This window comes from Phascolarctos cinereus, unplaced genomic scaffold (genome assembly GCF_003287225.1).
Source record: "Phascolarctos cinereus isolate Bilbo 61053 unplaced genomic scaffold, phaCin_HiC Scaffold_726;HRSCAF=1367, whole genome shotgun sequence".
In the NCBI taxonomy this organism is placed as follows: Eukaryota; Metazoa; Chordata; class Mammalia; order Diprotodontia; family Phascolarctidae; genus Phascolarctos; species Phascolarctos cinereus.
The window spans coordinates 54,382,554-54,403,296 of record NW_027556098.1 but is presented as its reverse complement, the minus strand read 5'-3'; the positions used below and the strand labels follow the sequence as shown (position 1 = coordinate 54,403,296).

Sequence of the window (20,743 nt, the reverse complement as noted above, 5' to 3'; positions counted from 1 at the left end):
TCCTGACTCCCAGTCTTGCTCTGTCTGTGGTGCCACCAAGCTGCCCTGAAGATAAGGGACACATAATGACTGTGACTCAACTGTACACTTCTTCCTTTCAGCCCATTAAATATTTACTTAGCAACAACATTCTTTTAGGGTTGGGCTTAGTACAAATGAGAAATCAAAAATTACCTGTAAAACTTTATAAGGAGATATTTAAAAAGCCAAATCTTTTGGGCTCATTCTTTTACACTCTAACCACAAGATCCTAAAAGTAACTTTTTAGACAAAAACACTTTTATTTTGCTGTAGGATAGTTGGTAGTCTAATTCTATCAGCGATTCTCAGTTATCTGTGGGTAAATTATCCACCCTGAGTTTTATCTCCAGCAAATGATTCTTTCAGGTTTAGGCTTGTTGCACTGACTCTTCTTGCTTCATTGACATCCCTGCCTCACAGGGGCTAAGTGACTTGGCCAGAGTTATGTAGCTTATTAATGGCAAAGCTGGGAATAGAGTCTTCTGACTCCCCACTCCCTAGAGGTCTAACCACTGAAGCCTGCCAATTTTAGTTCAGTGGAGAGAAAAGATGGGCAAACAGAGAAGCTTTCTGAGGGCTTCCAAATCAGGTTTTAATCATGTGGCTTCATTAAAAAAAAAAAAAGGTACAACTTTTAAGCCCTGCACTTGAAGTCAAGAGATACTTGGGTTCAAATTGTACCTCTTAACACTTAACTAGCTGTATGTATGTCTGCACGTATGTGTGTGTGTCTACACGTTTATGTGTGTGTCTGCACATGTGTGTGTCTACACATATGTGTGTGTCTGCACGTATGTGTTATGCACATATGTATGTGTATACGTAGAAAAGTTAGAAGTTCTCTGAGCTTCATTCCTGTTATCTGTAAAGCATAGTACTGATTGTACTTATTTCACAGGGTTATCCTGAGGGTAAAATGAGATAATGCATGTAAAGTGCTCTATTACTGTCGGCTGTTATTATAAGCACAAAAACACAATCTAGAGTCAAATAGAAATGACTTTTGTATTTTCTCCCTTTCTGTATTATCCATGCCTCTACTCCTGATCAGTCAATCAGAAGTTCAGCCTACCAAAACTGACTGGAGGCACCTGGATTCTAGTTCAGCAAGATTAGTTAACCAGAACCTTCTTGTTCATATTTAAAGAAAATAGTTGCCTAAGTGTCTTGAATTTGGAGTCAAGGCCACCTGCATTCAAATACTGGCTCTGCTTTTACTATCTGTGTGACAGTGGCCAAGTCATTGAACCTCATTCTCCACTGCCTCGATTTCCTTATTTGGAGGACTAGGTGACCTTAGAGGATTGTTCTGAGGATCAAATGAAATGATATTTGTAAAGTGCTTAGTACAGTGCCTTGCATAGAGTAGGCATTTAATAAATACTTGTCCCTTTCCCTCATTCCCAACTCTGAAACAATAATCCTTTGATCTTCTGTGTCCCTCACTCAGCATTATTAAAAATTGCTTTAAAAAATAACCTCAGGGGCAGCAAGGTGGCGCAGTGGATAGAGCACTGGCCCTGGAGTTAGGAGGACCTGAGTTCAAATGTGGCCTCAGACACATAACACTCACTAGCTGTGTGACTCTGGGCAAGTCATTTAACCCTAATTGACCTCACCAAAAAGAGAAAGAGAGAGAGAGAGAGAGAGAGAAGAAATTCAGGCTATGAAAAAAAAAATAACCCCCTCTGGATTTACTGTTAGCTTAAATGAGATAGTATGTATGAAAGGACTTTGTAAACTGCGCAGTATCTTTAAAGTGTTGACTTCTAGCCTGCTGCCTCATTCCTTCCCTAATCCCCAGGCCTTTTTCAGTTCTGGAACAACTCTTTCAATCATTCATTCATTTATCCTGCCATATTACTTAGTTTTTTCTAGTTCTCTTTGTTTTGGCTAATCCAATCCAGTCCAGGTTATCCAGACCAAAAATTCCTTTTCACATTCTCTTAACTGTTTCTTCACTGAGCTCTGATTTCCACTCTAATGGTACTTTTTGTCAGGCAGCTTTGGTCTTCCTCTCTTTCTTCCATGTTTTCCAGTCTAGCAATCCCTAACCTTAATTCGTTTTTCACCATTTGCCACTTTTATTTTTCTTCATGAGCTACTGATTGCCCCTGAAGGAAATCCATGTTTCCTTCCAGCTCCAAACTCATTAAGTTCCCACTTTTTGGACATAGCTTGGAGCTAGCCCTTGCCAAACCACAAGAGAAGAGAACCACTCCTCTTTTTCTGAGTCTCCCCAAAGTCCTCACTGGCTATGTTCCACCTTCAGCTTTTCAGCTCTTCTCTAGGAACTCCCATTTTTCTTACCTTTTCTCATTGCCAGTCTTAAAACCAGTTCTATCTTGCTGGTGAGAATCAGAGCCAGAATCAATTTTCCTTTTATTGGTTCCTCCACCTTTTAAATAATGGAAATGTCATTAAATCAAGTCAAAAAATTATTGTTTCACTTTTGACAGAGAGAGAGAGAGAGAGAGATAGCTCTAAGAGATACCTTTTGCCTCATTTTGTATCTCCAGTGGTTAGCATAGTGCCCCCACATGGTAGGTGTTTAATAAATATTGATTGATCAATTGAGATGTCTAGATAACTGAAGCCTCAATTACTACTACATCACGCCTATATTTTAGGCTCATAATGTGTTTCCAAAACTCCTCATCTCTTTTCTTATTCTGTTCAATCTTTAAAACTTCATTTAAGAAAAGGTAAACACTTTTGGATGCTCTCTTCTTCCATGTTAACATTCTGACTTTCCACTCTATAAACATACTGTGGATTCTTTCTCTTCTTTCTCACCTGTCTCTCACTGCCCATTCTTTGATTCAAACTGAGATTGTATCCTTGTGTCCCAAAGCTTCCCATCTACTGGACACTTAAGTTTTCTCTTTAATCTTTTCTCTATTCGTTTGGTATAATGAAAAAATTTGCAATTTAGCAAGGAGAGGCAACATGTTCACATACAGGTAATAATTATAGCTAACATTCATATAGCACTTTAAGAGAAATGATTATTTCTCTCTTATATTAATAATTAATTAATATGGGGGGGGAGGAATCCAGGGTTTTTTTTTTCTGTTTCCTTATTCAAAGTACAGCAAGTACCTCAAGGACATTTCTGACCTTGCCCAAAATTTACCCCACCCAGATCATCTTATCTTTCTTTCTTTCTTTTTTTTTGTGAGAGGCAGTGAGATGAAGTGACTTGTCCAGGGTTGCACAACTAGTAAGTGTCAAGTGTCTGAGGCCAGACTTGAGCTCAGGTCTTCCTGAATCCAGGCCAGTGCTCTACCCACTGTGCCATCTAGCAGGCCCTTCATTTTCTTTTTTTTTCTTTTTTTTTGTGTACACCATCTTAGTTGGAATTCTTACCCCACCTAACTAGAAAACCTTACAAAGAGAATCTGATCTAGGTGAACTCCAGACCACTGTGTTCTGCTCTGAGGACTTGGGTGCTTGGTACATGCCTTTGTCTAGATGACTTGAGACTGGGGTAGTCTGGGTAGAGAGGAGTAAGAGTGACATAATCAGTCAGGTCCTCCAGCCCCTCATTAGAATAGGTCCACCTCTCTTTATAATATTCATTCTCTCATTAATTGTTAACCAATCAGAGTTGATTTCTGCCTGTCAGGAACACACACTCATTTTTTGTAAAATTTTGAGCTCCAAAATTATTTTCCCTCCTCCCTCCCAAGACAACAAGTAATCTTATATAGGTTATAGATGTACAATCATGTTAAACATATATCCACATTAGTCATGTTGTGAAAGAAGAATCAGAACGAAAGGGAAAAACCACAAGAAAGAAAAAAACTAAAAAATAAAAAAAAATGAAAATAATATTCTTCGATCTGCATTCAGACTCCACAGTTTTTTCTTTGGATATGGATAGCATTTTTCCATCAGAAGTCTTTTGGAATAGTCTTGGATTATTGTATTGTTGAGAGTGTGTCATAGTTAAACATCGCACAATGTTGCTGTTGCTGTGTACAGTGTTCTCCTGGTTCTGCTCACTTTGTTTAGTATCAGTTCATGTGTGTCTTTCCAGGTTTTTCTGAAATCTGTCTGCTCATCATTTCTTATAGCACAATAATGTTCCATCACATTCATATACTACAACTTGTTCAGCCATTCCCCAATTAATGGGCATCCTCTCAATTTCCAATTCTTTGCCACCACAAAAAGAGCTGCTATAAATATTTTTGTATATATGGGTCCTTTCCCATTTTTTTTATGATCTCTTTGGGATACAGACCTAGTAGTGGTATTGCTGAATCAAAGGGTACGCACAGTTTTATAGACCTTTGGGCATAGTTCCAAATTGCCCTCCAGAATAGTTGGATCAGTTGGATCAGTTCACAACTCCACTGATGATGTGCTATGTTCCAGTTTTCTCACATCTTCTCCAACAGTTATCATTTTCCTGTTTTGTCATGTTAGCCAATCTGATAAGGTGTGATGTGCTACCTCAGAGTTGTTTTAATTTGCCTTTCTCTAATCAATAGTGATTTAGAACATTTTTTCATATGACTATAGATAGCTTTAATTTCTTCATCTGAAAACTGTTCATATCCTTTTACCATTTATTAATTGGGGAATGACTTATATTATTATAAATTTGCAGTTTTCTCTCCCTGTTTCCCACTATTGCTTTAAACAAACCTGTTCCAGTCAGCTTGGTCTATTCACTCTTTTGAGAATATTCCATGTTCTTTCCTAACTCTCCACCCTTGTGCACACCATTCCCCTTTACCTGGAATGCCCTTTGCTCCTTGGGATTCTACCTTTAATATCTGGCTTATTATCTCCTTTGAGAAGTCTTCTCTACCCCATCCCCAGGAATCTTACTTTTCTCCAAACCAATAGAGCACTTGCTGTCTATTACTCATCTGACACGTATTTCCTGCCTTATATTATTAATTACTAATTTCCAGACTATGTTTTGCTTCCCCAACTATACTTTAAATTGCTTGTTTTCTTTGTGTGTTTCCCCACAATGTTTTAGCATACTGTACCTAAATATGAGAGGTAATTAGTATACATGTGTTGACTGTATGGATGGGGAGCCAACTAGTAGATTATGTGAGCCTACATTCCTATCTGAGAAAAAAACAGACCTACCCCCTACATGGGGCAGCGAGGTGGTATAGTGGGTAAAGTGTTGGGACTGGAGTCATCAAGACTTGAATTCAAATCCAGCCTCAGACACTTACTGGCCATGTGACCTTGGGCAAGTCACATAATCCTGTTTGTCTCAGTTTCCTCATCTGTAAAATGAGCTAGAGAAGAAAATGACAAACCACTCCAGTATCTTTGCCAAGAAAACCCCCAAAGGGGTCATGATGATCTGGACATAACTGAAAATGACTGAACTACAACTTCTTACAAATACCATTTGTTAATTCTTCTGAATTCCTTTCATGATACATACACTATAACACTTATATTTTCAGATTGATATTTGACAACATGTGGGGTATCTAAAGTCATAAAATAACAATGAAAGTTTGAATTTCTATTTACTTCAATAATTTATATAGATTAAGGCTAATTTCAAAAACACAGCCTTAGCTTTTGAGATGACTATTAGATGAGCAGATGTTACAGTAAGGATTCTTTTTGTGTGTGGTGTAGGCTAGATGGTGATTGAGGTCCCTTCCAATTATCTAATTCTGAAAAAAGCTCTCTTTATATCTTACAAATAACTAAGATCAAATGAACACACCAAGTGTTGGATAAGGATTTAGGGAAATTCATGTCAGATCTAAGTTCTGCTACTCTTATTACCCTTGTGATCTTGGGCAAATTACTTCGCCTCTCTAGGCCTTAGTTTTTGGTATGTAAAATGAAGGCATCACACTAGACCAGTGGTGTCAAACTCATAGAATGGGGGCCACTAAAGCGTGCATAAGGATCCCTGCAGACTGCATATTGACTTAGAAAAACACGTGTTAATATTATTTAGGTTTTATTGAATTTTTATTTATTCTGTTAAATATTTCTCAATTATGTTTTAATCTGGTTCACTGTCGAGAGTGTTGTGGACTACATGTGGCCTACCGGCTGCACCTTTCTAAACTACATCATCTCTATGTTTCACTTCAAATTGAAATCTAGGATTCTTTGAACAGTAGATTCCAGTTTGAACCTGAAGGCCCAGGTAGCTGTACATTGAGTTGGCCTGAAAAGTGGGCCTAAAACCTATGTAACTGCTTCTTTCCTTTCAGATTGTTTATCTTATTCAGCCTTGGATGTATTATCAAAGAGGTGCTATGGAAAGCAGAGATGCAAAATCATTGTCAACAATCACCATTTTGGAAGTCCTTGTCTGCCAGGAGTGAAAAAATACCTCACTGTGGGCTATGCATGTGGTAAGAGTAAATCCTGGACTATTTTTTTAAAATTCCTTGCCCCTTTGGTAGGGAGAAATCATGTAGAAAAATGTAATATTAGCATTCTTCCAAAGTCTGCATTTGACAAGCCAACCAGTCCACAATTCAAGTCTCTTCTGTTCTCCCACAAATCCCAGAAAGACTTTTTTTCCATTCTTTGTCCCCAGTTATTATATTCATATCACATAAGCAACAGTTTCCTCTTTAGTCAAAATTTGCTTTGAAAGCCTTTTATAGCAATCAGATTGGCAGTGAATTGGTGAGGTATAAAAGAACTAGCAAATGAGGGTGAAATTAATGTAGCCAAGTATGATGATTTAAATCCTCATAAGAGTTTAGCAAAAGCTTTGGCAACCATTTAACCCCATGAGCTAGCTTGTGTGTCCTAAGTGACTAGTTCTTTCTCTTGCCAGCAATTAATCGATTAATATGTATGCCCAAAATAATAAAGATATTAGGTGATGACGCATATTTTTTGAAGTCACCTTGAAATAAGATAGAATAGTGTTTGTTCTTTGCCAGATTCTAGTTAATTTGTTACAGTCACTTGAGTCTTAACTAGAAGTATTAAGTCTTCTAAGGACATCATTGCTTCTTATTTGTATTCTTTCATTTAATAGTTTTGGAATAGTCAAAAAACAAATTGTTTTATTAGTAAAGCATTCATACCTAAACCTTCCCATGTTATACTTTCCCCACCTCCTCCCAAGTGTCCCTAAATGATTGCTACCTATAACAAGACCAGCATTAGCATTTACAAGATAGAGGTTGTCCTTAAAAGTCTTAGTGCAGTTTTAAGTTTTAATAGCTTAAAACTGCACTAAGATTTTTTGGGATACCCTATATATTTACGAAATTAAAATTTTAAATGGCACTAAGACTTGTGGGAAACTCTGTGTTATATAATGTCAATATTATGTAGTATCATTGGTTATCTTAACATTATTAATATTGTATATCATATTGTATGTTAATTAAGCTACTAAAACTTAAAACTGCACTAAGACTTTGGAGAGAGCGTGTATACACAGCACATGGCTGCTCTTGTTTGTGCTGATCCTAGGGAGCTCATCTAAATTGCAGGAAGTTTTTTTCCCTAAGCATTTTTTTCTTGCTACCTCAGAGGATCATGCTTACAGCCCTGTGTATGTTGATTTAGGTAGGATTAGATCCAGAATAGCTGAGGGATTTTATTTTCTTACTGGCCTAATCTCATGTACTTGGTTTAGATTATAGACTTACCATTATCTACGCACAAATTCCGGGATCTTCAGATCTCTTTTGCAGATGCTTAAACCAATTCTAGCATGTGTATTAATCGACTTTTCAAAAATGCTTTGTAAGTCAGAAATCTATTAAGTGTTTAGTTTTTAGATGAGCATATATATTCACCAAGACCATTATTGATGTTGGTCAGTGATGAGATGGTTTTTTTCTTCCAGTATCCTGCTTTAATTTATCCTAAAGATAGTCTCCATCTCTGTGGGTGTTCTTCACCTTCTCCCTGCTGCAAAACCTGGAACAGCCTGTAGAATGCTCTAATGTGAGTTATTCCTGAGGGAGGAGACTTTTACTCTTGGGCATTTTTGTGTTTTTCCAAAAGCAGACAGATTAAATGAGTCAAATCTTCTAAGTAGCTGGCTTTTTAAAACATCTTTGTCTCTGCCAAATGTCCCTTAACTGTGTAACCTGAAGCATTCAAGAAAGATTTGCAGCTTTTAAATATTTTTCAGCTAGCTTTAATGGCCTCACAAGTTTTGACATTTTTGAAATTCACCCAACAGAGACAAGAGTTCATGTTGATAAAAAAAAAGACTTCAGAGAGTAATTCAGTAATCATTTTTCAAAGCAGACCTTTGTGAAAAAGATTAAACTTAAAAGTTTAATTAGTTTTATTATTTCTGCCCTCTTTTTACCTTTTGCTATCTCCTAAGCCATGCCAGCTACCCTGCCCTGCATACCCTTAGATTATAGCCCTGTGGGTGAGGGAGGGAGGGTGGGGCAACATGTACCCCTTCCACTTAATCATTTTTTCAAGCAAGATGCTGGTATTGTCAGAAACAGCCAATAACTAACAACATGCTGGACTAATTTGGGGTGCCCCAAAATTCACTTTTCGATAAACAAGGCGAATGTTCCATGCCTGACTGTCAAAAGATCAGAGTCTTCCTTTTTGTTGCCACCATTGAGTTCTTACATGTAAATACCCTGGGTCCCAATCAGCTAATTATCCTATGGCAGAAAGAAATGTTAAAATGTTTATTTATTCATAGCTTCACCCAGATTTTTATCTAAGGTCCATTTTTTCAGGCATGTTTGCAGACTTGTGCTCATTTACATTGGCAATAGAAGAGTGTATACATGTTGTCAATAAAGTTTAAACTCTAGATATTCACTATATTGACCAGACAACATTAACCAGGCAGGTCTTACTGATATTGAATCTTTCTAAGAATAAATAAGGAAAGTTTGCTCATTAATTGGTCTTACTTTATCTCTCAAACACTTTTTTCAATTTAGTAATAACAGACTTAGCAAATGGTTTTCGTGAGTTGCTATAGCTAAAATAAATAATTTTCTGATAGCTAATCTAGAGATGAGCTTTTTCAAAATTAGGCTGGATACAAATGGTTCACTGAGCATGAATTCAGAGCTTTTCCAGTTCGGTAAAATGTAGGTACTGCAAAAGCTTACAATATACCACATACCTTAGTAGGTGACCCTGGATTCTACGACATACCTTAGTAGAATCCAGGGTCACCTTCTTCTACAAGGAAACATCAGGAGAGGATTTTAGTGATTGGATAAAAGGGTTAGAATTAAAGGGGGTGGGAGAGAGGCAAGTGGTACATTAGAAAGAACACTGTATGTGGAGTTGGAGGACCTAAATTTGAATTCCCATTCTGCTGCTTACTATCCATGTAACCACTAATGGACAGTACTACTTGTGTCACCACTAATGGGCAGGCCATTTAATCTCTTTGGGCCTCAAATTCCTCCTCTATGAAATGAGAGACTTAGACTAGAGGACCCCTGAGGTCTTCTTCTAGCTCTGAATCTATGATGCTGCAGTCCTTCCAAAATACAATGTTAACATACCTCTCTGGCTAATGTTGATGTTATCGTAGTTTTGTTTCAAGCCAATTTCTTTCCCATTCAGTTCAGCAGTGTACAAATGTGTACCTGTGGGAGCTGTGGGAAGGGGAAATCTTATGTCCTACCATATCCTGCACTCAAATGAAACATAGCCAATGTACAACACCTATGACTGACACTTTCTGGGAGTCAATCAATAGTATACTTTTATCATAGAATCAAAGAATCTGAGTTGGACAGTGCCACAGAGGCCATCTAATTCAACCCATATCTGAACAAGAACCTTTTCTACAGTGTATCTGATAAGTGCTCAGATAGCTTCCACTTGAAGATGTCCATTGCAAGGTAATCTGCTCTCTCCTGAGGCAGCCAACTTTGGGATAGCTCTAAATGTTAGGAAGTTTTTCCTTATGGCAAGCTTAAATCCATTTCCCCCCCCCCCAGTTTCTATTCCAGTGCTGCTTTTGTGGTCAAGGTGAATAGGTCCAATCTCTTCTCCAAGTGATAGCTCTTCAAATAATTGTAGACAGCTATTACACTGTGCACTTCCTAAGTTATTTCTTCTCTAGGCTAAACATTCCTTGTTCATAAGCTAATCTTCATATAACATGATCTTGATAACTTTCACAATCTGCTCTATCAACAACCATTTATTAAATGCTGACTACATGCCAGGCACTGTTCTAAGTCCTAGAGATAGAAAGAAAGGCAAACACACACACACACACACACACACACACACACACACACACATACACATTTCTTGCCTTTGAGGAGTTTAAATTCTGATGTAAATAAATAGATGCATTCAAGGTACACACAGAGTAGAAGGAGGGTAACCTTAGAAGGGAAGACACAGCTGGTTGGGAGGACAAGAAAAAGCCTCCTACAGAAGGGAGTATGTGAGATGAGTCTTGAAAGAAGCCAGGGATGCCAAAGGCATGCAAGTGAGGAAGGAGAACACTCCAAGTATGGGGTACAGCCAGTGTAAAGATATGGAGATAGAATTTCATATGTGAGGAATAGAAGTAGGCTATATCACTGGAGCACAGAGTAGGTGAAAAGAATAAAACATAAGAAGACTGGAAAGGTAGGAAGGTTCCATGGTAAGAAGAGTCTTAAATGCTGAAGAGAGGACTTTATATTTGATCATGAAGGCAACAGAGAACCACTGGAACTTACCAAGTAGGTGTGACAGGGTCAGAGTTATACTTTAGGAAAATCACTTTGACAACTGAGTGTAATGTGGATTGGCATGGGAAAGACTTGAGGCAAAAACCAATTAGAAAGCTACTTCAGTAGTTCAGTTGAGAGGAGGGGATAAGGACATAAACTAGGATGGTGGCCATATGAGTAGAGAAAAAAGGATGTATATGAGACATGTTTTTGTTCAGTAGCTTCAGCTGTGTTTGACTCTTCATGAACCCATTTGGGGTTTTCTTAGAAAAGATACTGGAGTGGTTTGCCATTTCTTTCTCCAGCTCATTTTACAGATAAGGAAACTGAGGCTAATAAGGTTAAGTGACTTGCCCAGAGTCACACAGCTAGTAAGTGTATGAGGCCAGATTTGAGCTCATGAAAATGAGTCTTTCTGATTTAAGGCCTAGTGCTCTATTCACTGTGCCACCTAGCTATCTTCAAAGATGTTATAGGGAAAGAAATAGTAAGATTTGACAACTGAATAGATAATGTAGAGTGAGTAGGAAAGAGGAGTTGAGAATGATGCCAAAGTTGTGAACATGGGTGACTAGAAGAATGGTGGTTCCCTCAATGGTAATAGGGAAGTTTAGAAGAGAGGGGAACTTGTCAGGGAAAGATGAAGAGCTCTGTGTTGGATGTTTTGGATTTCAGATGCCTTTTTGTTATTGTTGTGAATGACTCTTTGCGACCCCATTTGGGGTTTTCTTGGCGAAGGTACTGGAGTGGTTTGCCATTTCCTTCTCCAACTCATTTTACAGATGATGTAACTGAGGCAAACGTGTTGAGTTTCTTGCCCAAGGTCATACAGCTAGTAAGCGTTTGAGGTCAGATTTGAACTCAGGTCCAGTACTCTATCCACTGCGCCACTTGGCTGCCTTATAGGACATCCAATTCAAAATGTCTTATAGGCAGTTGGTTTTATAGAACTGTTGCTCAGGAGAGATATCGGGACTAGATTAATAGATTTGTGTGCCACATGTATATAGGGATAAAAATTGACATGGAAGCTGAAAAGGTCACTAAGTGAGAGATTAGAAAGGAGAAAAAGAGGGCCCAGGACAGAGCTTTGGAGGGGCACCCACAGTAAATGAGTGTGACATGGATGAAAATCCAGCAAAAGAGACTAAGGAGTGGTCAGGCAGATAGGACAATTACCAAGGTATAGCAGAGTTGCAAAAACCCAGAGACAAAAGAATATTGAGGAAGAGAAGGTGGTCCACAGTGTCCAGTACTGTAGGAAGGTCAAGAAGAATGAGGATTGAGAAGAGCAGTTTTACTTGAATGGTGTTCACTCTCTGGATATTCTCTAGGTTACCAATGTCAAATGGTAACCTTTCTAAAATGTCTCATCCAGAATTGAGCACAGTAATACAGATGGGGTCTGACCAAGGCAGAGCATAGTGCTATTATCTCCCTATTCCTGGACACACTACCTCACTCTATGCAGACTGAGGTGGCATTAGCTTTTTTGGCTACCATATAACACACATAAACTTGTGGTACACTAAAAATCTCCAGATCTTTTTTCAGATGAACTGTTCTATAGCCTTTCATCTTAAACTTTTGAAATCTATTTTAAAAAACTATATAAGACTTTAATTTTAATCCTCTTAATTTCATCTTACTAAACCAAGGCCAACTTTGTAGGTGTCAAGATCTTTTTGGATTATGATTCCAAAAATGAACTTATGAGCTATTTCCCCCCTTCCCTGAAGTTGTGCCTTCTGTAGATTTGATAATCATGCCATTTCTTCCTTTGTCTAAGTCATTCATAAAATTGGCAAACAATATAGAATCAAATACAGATCCCTGGGGCTCTCCCCTCGTGACCTTCCAGGCTGATATTGCATCATAGTGACTAGTTTTGAGGTATAAATATTTGACCAATTTCATTCCCTTTGCAAACCCCTGTCCCAACTGTACTTTAATTTAACTCATTTTTCTCCATCTATTCCGGAAGAATGGGCAGCTAGGTGGCAAAGTAGATAGAGTGCCAGGGAGACTAATCTTCCTGAATTCAAATCCAGCCTCAGACACTTACTAGCTGTGTGACTCTGGGCAAATCACTTACCCGTGTTTGACTTAGTTTCCTCATCAGTAAAATGAACTGGAGAAGGAAATGCCAAACCACTCCACTACCTCTGCCAAGAAAACCCCCAAAGAGGGTCATGAAGAGTCAGACACGACTGAAGCAACTGAACAACAACAAATTCTAGGCAAACTTATCTACTAGTGTAGTAAACTGGTCATAAAAAGGAATATCATTAATCTGCCATGATTCATTCTTTATTGAGCCATGCGGGCTCTTTTTGATTGCTCCTTCCTTTTCTAGAGTTGATTCCTACCTTTCTGATGATATATTCTAGAATCTTGCCAGGAATTGACATCAGGCTCCCTGGCTATAGGTTACTGGTTCCATTCTCTTCCCTTTTTTGGAAATAAGGGCAATGTTAACCTTCTCCGATACTGTGGAACCATTCATGGTCTTTCAAATCCTGCCAACAAATACTCCATACTCTCATCCACCAGTTCTGTCATAAACCAAGGATGAAATGAGGGGGCTGGACCTTATAAAGAGCACCCAGGTACTCTCTATTCTTACTCTCTATCTCTTGGTTGTCAAGTCTCCTTTAGCCCTTTCTTGTTCTGTCCTTCCCAGAGGAAAGACATGCTCCTTTACAAAGAAAATGGAAGCAAAATAAGAGATGTGCCCCTCTTCCTTCTCTCCTTCATTGATTATTATCTCATACAACTTCACCTCTTCGTAGATCCTTCACTTTTCACCTATACACCTAAACCCCTTTTTGTTGTTTGCAATATTTTTTTTACCATGCTCAACATATTCTGAATTTAAGCACTGCAAATGCTATTATAGGACTCTGCAAGATGTGTAAACTCCTCTGTTCCTTGCTCTTGTTTTGGTCTTCTTTTCTAAAAAATGAACTTGTTGAAGTGATTGTTGATAATTAAAATTTTTAAAAAATGAACTTGTTTAATGAGTTGCCAATGCATTCACATTGGTCTCTCTAGGTCGGCTTTCCTTTTCTTTCTTTTCAGAATGCTTCCTTTCTGTGTCTTCAGGATTATATTTCTTAGAGTTTCTTGTACATCCAGAGCTGACTGCCCCAGGAGATTTTTAGTTTGTGGGATCCTACCCCTCCTTTTTATTATCCCTTTTGAAATCGACTGGGTTTCCTCTCCACTATTACAGTTTATGAGATAGAGAAGTCACATCCCTCCAAAGTTCTCGTCGTTCCCACATCCAGTTGTTAGTACTCTCCTCTTCAACCTTACCTTCCACCCCTGGCCAATTTCAGTGTGTGCTTATTTTCTATTGTTTTAGACCAGGTGCATGATGGGCTCAAAATACGAGGTCAAGATTTGGAAAGATTGAGTCAATGAAGCAGATAGTTAACAACAAACAAACAAAAAACCCTTTTATTAAATACAATCAGCAAGGATGTACTTTAACAGGTGCTACTGTCCAGTTCCCCACCCAAGGGAGGTTAATAAGAAAAACAGTTCTCATGGGAACAGAAAGTTCCCTAGGTTCAAAGAGCCACACCTCTTTCTCAATACTGGTTTATGTAAGATTCTCCAAAAACTTGGCCTTGGTGCATTTAGCCTATTCCCATTCTGGGTCTCCAGGACAAAGGACTTTGCAGGCCTGAAATTTCTATCAGGAATGCCATATGGCCTGGTTAGTCTTTTAGAACCCTTCACCTTGAATTCAAAAGGACAAACAAAACAAAAGCAAACCCTCAAACCCATTTTTGGGGGGCCACAAGGCGTAAGAGAAAGGGGAGGGTGATCCTCATCCAGCTTAATGCGTGGTGTCTGTGCTTCAGATGAACAGAACCTCCACCCCTGGATGCCACTGGAAAGAGAGAGATTGTCCCAGGTTTGTAGTTTTAAAGAAGCAGGCAGTTTCTGCTGTATAACCAGTAGAAAAAAAGCTGTTCCTATCCGTGTTATAGGGAAACACAGAATGTCTTTTCCTAGAAGCAGGTCCCTGGCATTATGTTGGCATAGGTGTGTGTGTGCGTACATACATGTATACATGCATGCATGTACGTATACATACATATATACACACACAACATGTGTTCCACATGTTTATGCATGCATATATGAGTGTGTGATATATATGGGCACATGTATATATGCATACAAACAAGTATGGATGTTTCTTATGTACATGTACATTGTACCTATTCATGGTATAATATATACATATATTAATATACATGTATGCGTACTGTATACATACATAAAATAAGTGTCTGTGTGCCTGCCTGTATATATGTATGTATGTACACACACATATATATATACCCACACACATACAAACATAGAGATTGTCTCATTTTTGTATTTGAATCCCCAAGGCCCAGCACAGTACTTGTCATACCACGGGTGCTTGAGAAGTGCTGACATATGGGTTGTTTGGTTGGAATCAAATCCAGAATAGCAGTTGTCCTCATTGGTACCTCTGTCTTTTGAATGCCGAAGTTATTAGTAAGGCAAGCCAAGAAATTAGTAGATACTCTGCTTTGGGCGGCTGAGTTCTAACAGATGTCTCCATAATTGAAGTCTCCTATTGCTTATCTCATGCCTCTAGTAACAAGTGTTTTTTTTAAAATCTGTTTCCAAAACTCCTCATCTATTTCCTCTTTCTGTCCAGTCAGTCTGATAATAAACACCAGTGAAAATCTCACTTTTTTTTAAACCTCTCTTTATCTTCTCCCAAAGGCTCTCTGCCGTCTTTCTGTATCTGGTTTTTGGATTTCTTCATAGAAGTATACCCTTTTAATATACAGTGCTACTTTTCACCTAATTTTTATGCGTCCCACTCCTATTGAATAAAGTATTACCTTTCCAGGGTGATAATTTCAACTGTACAACTCTTCTCATCAAATATCGGTTGTATCTGTGCAGGCCAATTTGCCTCATTGCATCAGCAATATCTAGCTCACTTTGCTTGTTATCCATACTTTCTGCATTTGTGTACAACTCTCTAAGGCCATGGATTTTAGATCCTTTAGATTTCTAGCTATCTTTCCTGCTATTCTTATTTCTATATAGTAGCTATATATAAGGCCATCTAGCATATCTAGCTCACTTTGCTTGTTATCCATACTTTCTGCATTTGTGTACAACTCTCTAAGGCCATGGATTTTAGATCCTTTAGATTTCTAGCTATCTTTCCTGCTATTCTTATTTCTATATAGTAGCTATAGTCTTTAGATTCAGGTAGGTACTTTCATATCTAGTTATGGTCAATAGAGACCATAATTCTGTTTCCCAAAGGCATGCACAATCTGAGAGAAATGATTATTAATAACCAACAATTTGAGGAGATTCAGAGCTCCCTCTTTTTCTGTAGTCCTCATTTCAAAGTTCAGTCTCTTGAAGAACATTACAGATAATGAGATAAGATTAATTTTCTTAGCAATCTTGTTCAGACCCCACCCAGTTAGGGAAGCCCATTGTGTTCTATTCAGGTTTGGGTGGGGATAAATTCTTTGAACAGATTACTCAAGGCTGGGGGTAACTTACAAGTAAATGACACAATCAGAGTTCATTAGAATAGGTCCAGCCCCTCATTGTAATAGTCATTTTTGCATTAATTGTTAGCCAATCAGTTGATTGCGACCCTTAGCAACCCGTTTTCCAAGGGCATATAACTGTGAGCCCACTGCCGTGATTGTCTTTGGCATTCAAGAGTGCCACTGACCTTTCTCTTACTAAAATGATGAGATTATTAATAAAATGACTAATTACTCAGAAATTATGTCTCTCTAACTTTTAAAAATTCATAAATCCCTTTGCTCTTCCAAAATAAACCAGGAACACAGCAGCTTATAGAGACCTACTTCATTCCTGATTATGAAAGAAAGAAAGAAAGAAAGAAAGAAAGAAAGAAAGAAAGAAAGAAAGAAAGAAAGAGAGAGAGAGAAAAAGAAAAATGAGGGATTAAGAATTTTTAAACTGGCAAGAGATATGCTTCCTGAGGTTTTTTTAAGCCCAGGCTTTGACCCATAGGTTGGAGTATCACATGCAGAAAATTTTCCTGCTTGAAAATAGCTAGGTAGAAAAACCATTTAACATCATCTCATATCATTAATATTATTAGCTCAAGATCTAGTTAAAATGGATTAAATGAGTCCCCATTTGAATGTGAACTACTTTTGGTGTTTTTCTGCCCTTTTAAAAGTCAACTAGGGGCAGCTAGGTGGTGCAGTGGATAGAGCACTGGCCCTGGATTCAGGAGGACCTGAGTTCAAATCCGGCCTTAGACACATAACACTTACTAGCTGTGTGACCTTGGGCAAGTCACTTAACCCCACTGTCTGGCCAAAACAAAAAAAAGTCAATTAAACAAAGCCAGCGAAGTCAGAATATCTCCCATATCCTTCTAATGAGTTTGCTGTTTTGTTATGGCAGAAAAAACCCCGTTTACTTTTAAATTACCATCAAGTCTTTTTAAAAGGATGCTAAGACCAGCCTATTACTCTAAATGGTTTGCTCCAAACCTGGCTCTTTGCTCATAGTGGATAGGTGGGCTTATTTTTTCTTAATGTATTACCAAGGGTTCATATTTACATAAATGATCTTTATGTAGGTTCTTCTTTCAAAAAAGATCATCTTGGCATTTCTACCACTTTCAGCTTCATCTCTGATAAATCTGATTTCTTCTCTCTTTAAGTCTGCCAGTATTTATCAAGGATTAAGGTGCTTTTCTTCTTTGGGCCATCTTTTGAAATACACTTTGTGGACAGATAGGTATATGAGAGCAGGTTACTTCCTGGCAGGAAGAGAATATGATACTGTACCAAAAGATTAGGAACTGAAGGGAACCAATAGCTATTTAAAGAGCATTTTGTAGCAGTGCAGTTGAGTTTTGTCATTCTGTGCACTGATCCATGGGCCATCATTTTGTCATTTGACCTCAGAGCTGCTTTTTTGCTGGGGTAGGTAATGCAGCGGATAAAGTACCTGGCCTGGAGTCAGAGAGAGTCATCTTCCTAAGTTCAAATCCAGCCTCAGACATTTATTAGCTATGTGACCCAGAGCAAGCCACTTAATCCTGTTTGCCTCAGTTTCCTCAGTTGTAAAATGAGCTTGAGAAGGAAATGGCAAATTATTCCAGTATCTTTGCCAAGAAAAGCCCAAAATGGGGTCATGAAGAATTGTACATGACTGAAATTACTGAACAACAACTGCTTATTTGACCGGACTGCAAGAAAGAAAGATTAAGTTGGTTTGAATCTCCTAGGAAAGATGTGTATTAAGGAATGATACAGAAACACCTGGGTCTTGCTACATGTGAAAACAGGACAGTTTAAAGGTCCTTTATGTAGTTTCTGCCCCAGGCCAGTTCCCAGAAAGTTTCATTTGAATTTCTCTTACTTCAGTGCAAGAAAGAAGGAAGAGAGAGAGAGAGAGAGAGAGAGAGAGAGAGAGAGAGAGAGAGAGAGAGAGAGAGAGAGAATAATCTTAGCAGTTATAGATGCCTTGCAAATCAGTTTTTAAAAAATCATCAAGCTGTAAAGATCCCATGACTTACACAGATAGTATCCACCTCACTTACATTTCCTGCAGTCATCATTGCCCCCACCACAACACTGCCCCTTCCCCCCCTCCCCAGGCAGCTAGTGGTGTAGGGGATGGAGCCCTAGACCTCAAGTCAGGAAGACCTGAGTTCAAATCCAGCCCCAGATATTTACTAGCTGTGTGATCACCTTGGGTAAGTCACTTTTTTAAAAAATCTGCTTGCCTCAGTTTCCTTAACTATAAAATGGGAGTAATAACAGCACCTCCTCCTAGAATTATTGTGAGGACCAAATGAGATAATGCATGTAAAGTTCTTAGCACAGTAGGTTCGTAATAAATCCTTGCCTTCCTATCAGTAGGAGAAGAGAAACCAAACATCTGTCTTCAACAGACAAAAACCAAAATACTTGGAGGCAAAGGATGTTCTTTCACACTTGATGCCTGGTTTCCACGAACCCCATTGCAGATTTCTGGACCATTGGCTAGAGCTCCTTCCCAGGTGCATTAAAGCTATTTTAAAAGAGCTGTGAAATGGACTCAGCAGTGGCCGTAGAGGCCCTAATGAACCTCAGCCTGCTCTTTGTGGGTCTTCGCTGAAGTGTAAAGGTGAAAAAGTTTGTATGTGGCAGTTTTTCTTGGCCACGTTCTTTAATCACCTTTTAGCTTTCTTCCTGAAAGCTAGAAATCAGGTATACTTTTAATGTCTCCAGCCTGGGTCTCTTGATCATTTTCATAGATTTGGCTGCATTAGATAGATGAAGGCAGTGACTCACTGAGAAACTCTATCATGGAATTTCCAGGAAAATCTTCATGTTTATTTGAAAGGAGGAGTTATGTAAAGCACTGAATAAAAAGCAGATTAGATCAGGGCAGGTGTGAGAGGGAAGAATTAATCTTGCCATCATTGACTATTGATCATTTTAGTAAAAGTACTATTCGGGAAGTGAACTAACTGCCCCTGTGCTTTAGAGAAACCCATGTTCGAAGAACTTATCTGTTAGATTTTTCTTTCCTTTTTCTTTCTTTTCCTTTCTATCTGTCTCTATAATTTCATCATGAAGGGGAAGTCTTGGTGTGGAAACTTTCTCCACCAGTGCAGATTAATACCTCCTCTGTAACTTAGAGTCATAAAGAGTTGCTTAGAATACTGAGAGGTAAGGTTACTTAGCCACATAGGCAGTGTGTATCAGAATCAGATCTTTACCCTAGGTCTTCATAGCTGCAAGGCTAACTCACTGTTTACTATCTTGAGACTACCTCTCTGAATTTTAAGATCAAACTATGAATGCAGTTGTCCGGAATAGTCAATTTCAATTCAATTCAGTGAACGTTTGTTAAGTGCCTACTGTGTACATATACACATTGAATTTATGTGACTGGTAGACACAGTGATTCAAATATTGTTTTGAAAAATGATTCCAATCTACATTGCAATTCAAAGAAAATCTCAGGTATAAATACTTTCAATTGACAGTTCAAAAATTTCTCTTTTTTATTTTTAGTTCCCCAAAACATACTTACAGCGGTTGATCCAATGGTTTCTAATCTAAACCCTTCTTTGAAGCAGAAAGATGGTGACTCTGGTAATATTTATGGCTTTACTTAATTGACATCTCTTTAAGTAAAGGTAGACAGTCCACGTGACCACAGTTAGGCAGATACCTGTTAAAATGAAAGGAAATATTTGGAAAAGGCATGTGTTTGATTGGTTAGTAGTAGTTAGTGATCACGTTGCTCATAATGAGGTTGGATGGTGGAGGGGGGTGGTATTAGTGACAAATGCCCTTTTGTACACATAAACATACACACAGGAGCTCCAAATGAAAAATAGGCACAGTATACAGTCAAGACTCTGAGACCTGAGGTTAATTTTCCATCCAGAAGTCTGAGAAGCGTTTTGGTTAACTAGCCACAATCCATAGGAACTTGCTTAAGCTAGGCAAGATGGCAGATGGCTTTATGCATCACTGGAAGAAGTAGTAGCCATCTTCTTCTTTAGGGTTTCACCTGAAATCTTATCTAGTTCCTTTTTCTTTTTCCATGGATGAAGAAAGATTCAGGCCTTCATATCTCATCTAGTTTGGAATTTCTACCTCTGGAATTCCTGAATGAAAATGATAGCATTTCAGGAAATCATCCTTTTAAAAAAATTGAGCTTTTGGTAGCTAGAGGCTCTTGTAGGACAGAGATAATGGAAGTACATATGTGCAGAGATGAAACTTGCCTGAACTGTCTCTACTTGGCTGCCCCACCCATATATACTATACTATAAGCTGTGAATCTCAGCCAGATGCCAAGCACTATTCATTTCTCTCTTGGTTTTGCTTGTGACCATCACCCAGTGTGAATAGTTGCATGTGCTGAGAGTAACTATAGGGGTCCATCAGAAGCAGTTAGGTTCTTCCAGAACATCTATGGGTTTATAGGATCGTTTGACTGATTAGAACCTGGTCTTTCAGTTTCTGAGCATCTCCCAGTAC

At 38.4% G+C, this 20,743-nt stretch overlaps 1 protein-coding gene across 6 annotated transcripts in view; it reads left to right on the top strand.

Moving 5' to 3' along the window:
• The window catches only part of EVA1C (eva-1 homolog C), an 80,315-nt gene that overhangs the window by 45,228 nt on the left and 14,344 nt on the right, over window positions 1–20,743 (top strand). For 4 of the 6 annotated variants that reach the window (XM_020996007.2, XM_020996001.2, XM_020996006.2 and 1 more), the window contains 2 exons: window positions 6,246–6,389; window positions 19,766–19,846. In XM_020996007.2, coding sequence (XP_020851666.1) covers window positions 6,246–6,389; window positions 19,766–19,846 — 225 coding nt within the window. The remainder of the gene's footprint in view (window positions 1–6,245; window positions 6,390–19,765; window positions 19,847–20,743) is intronic. The other 2 variants (XM_020996005.2, XM_020996002.2) reach the window with 1 other exon arrangement.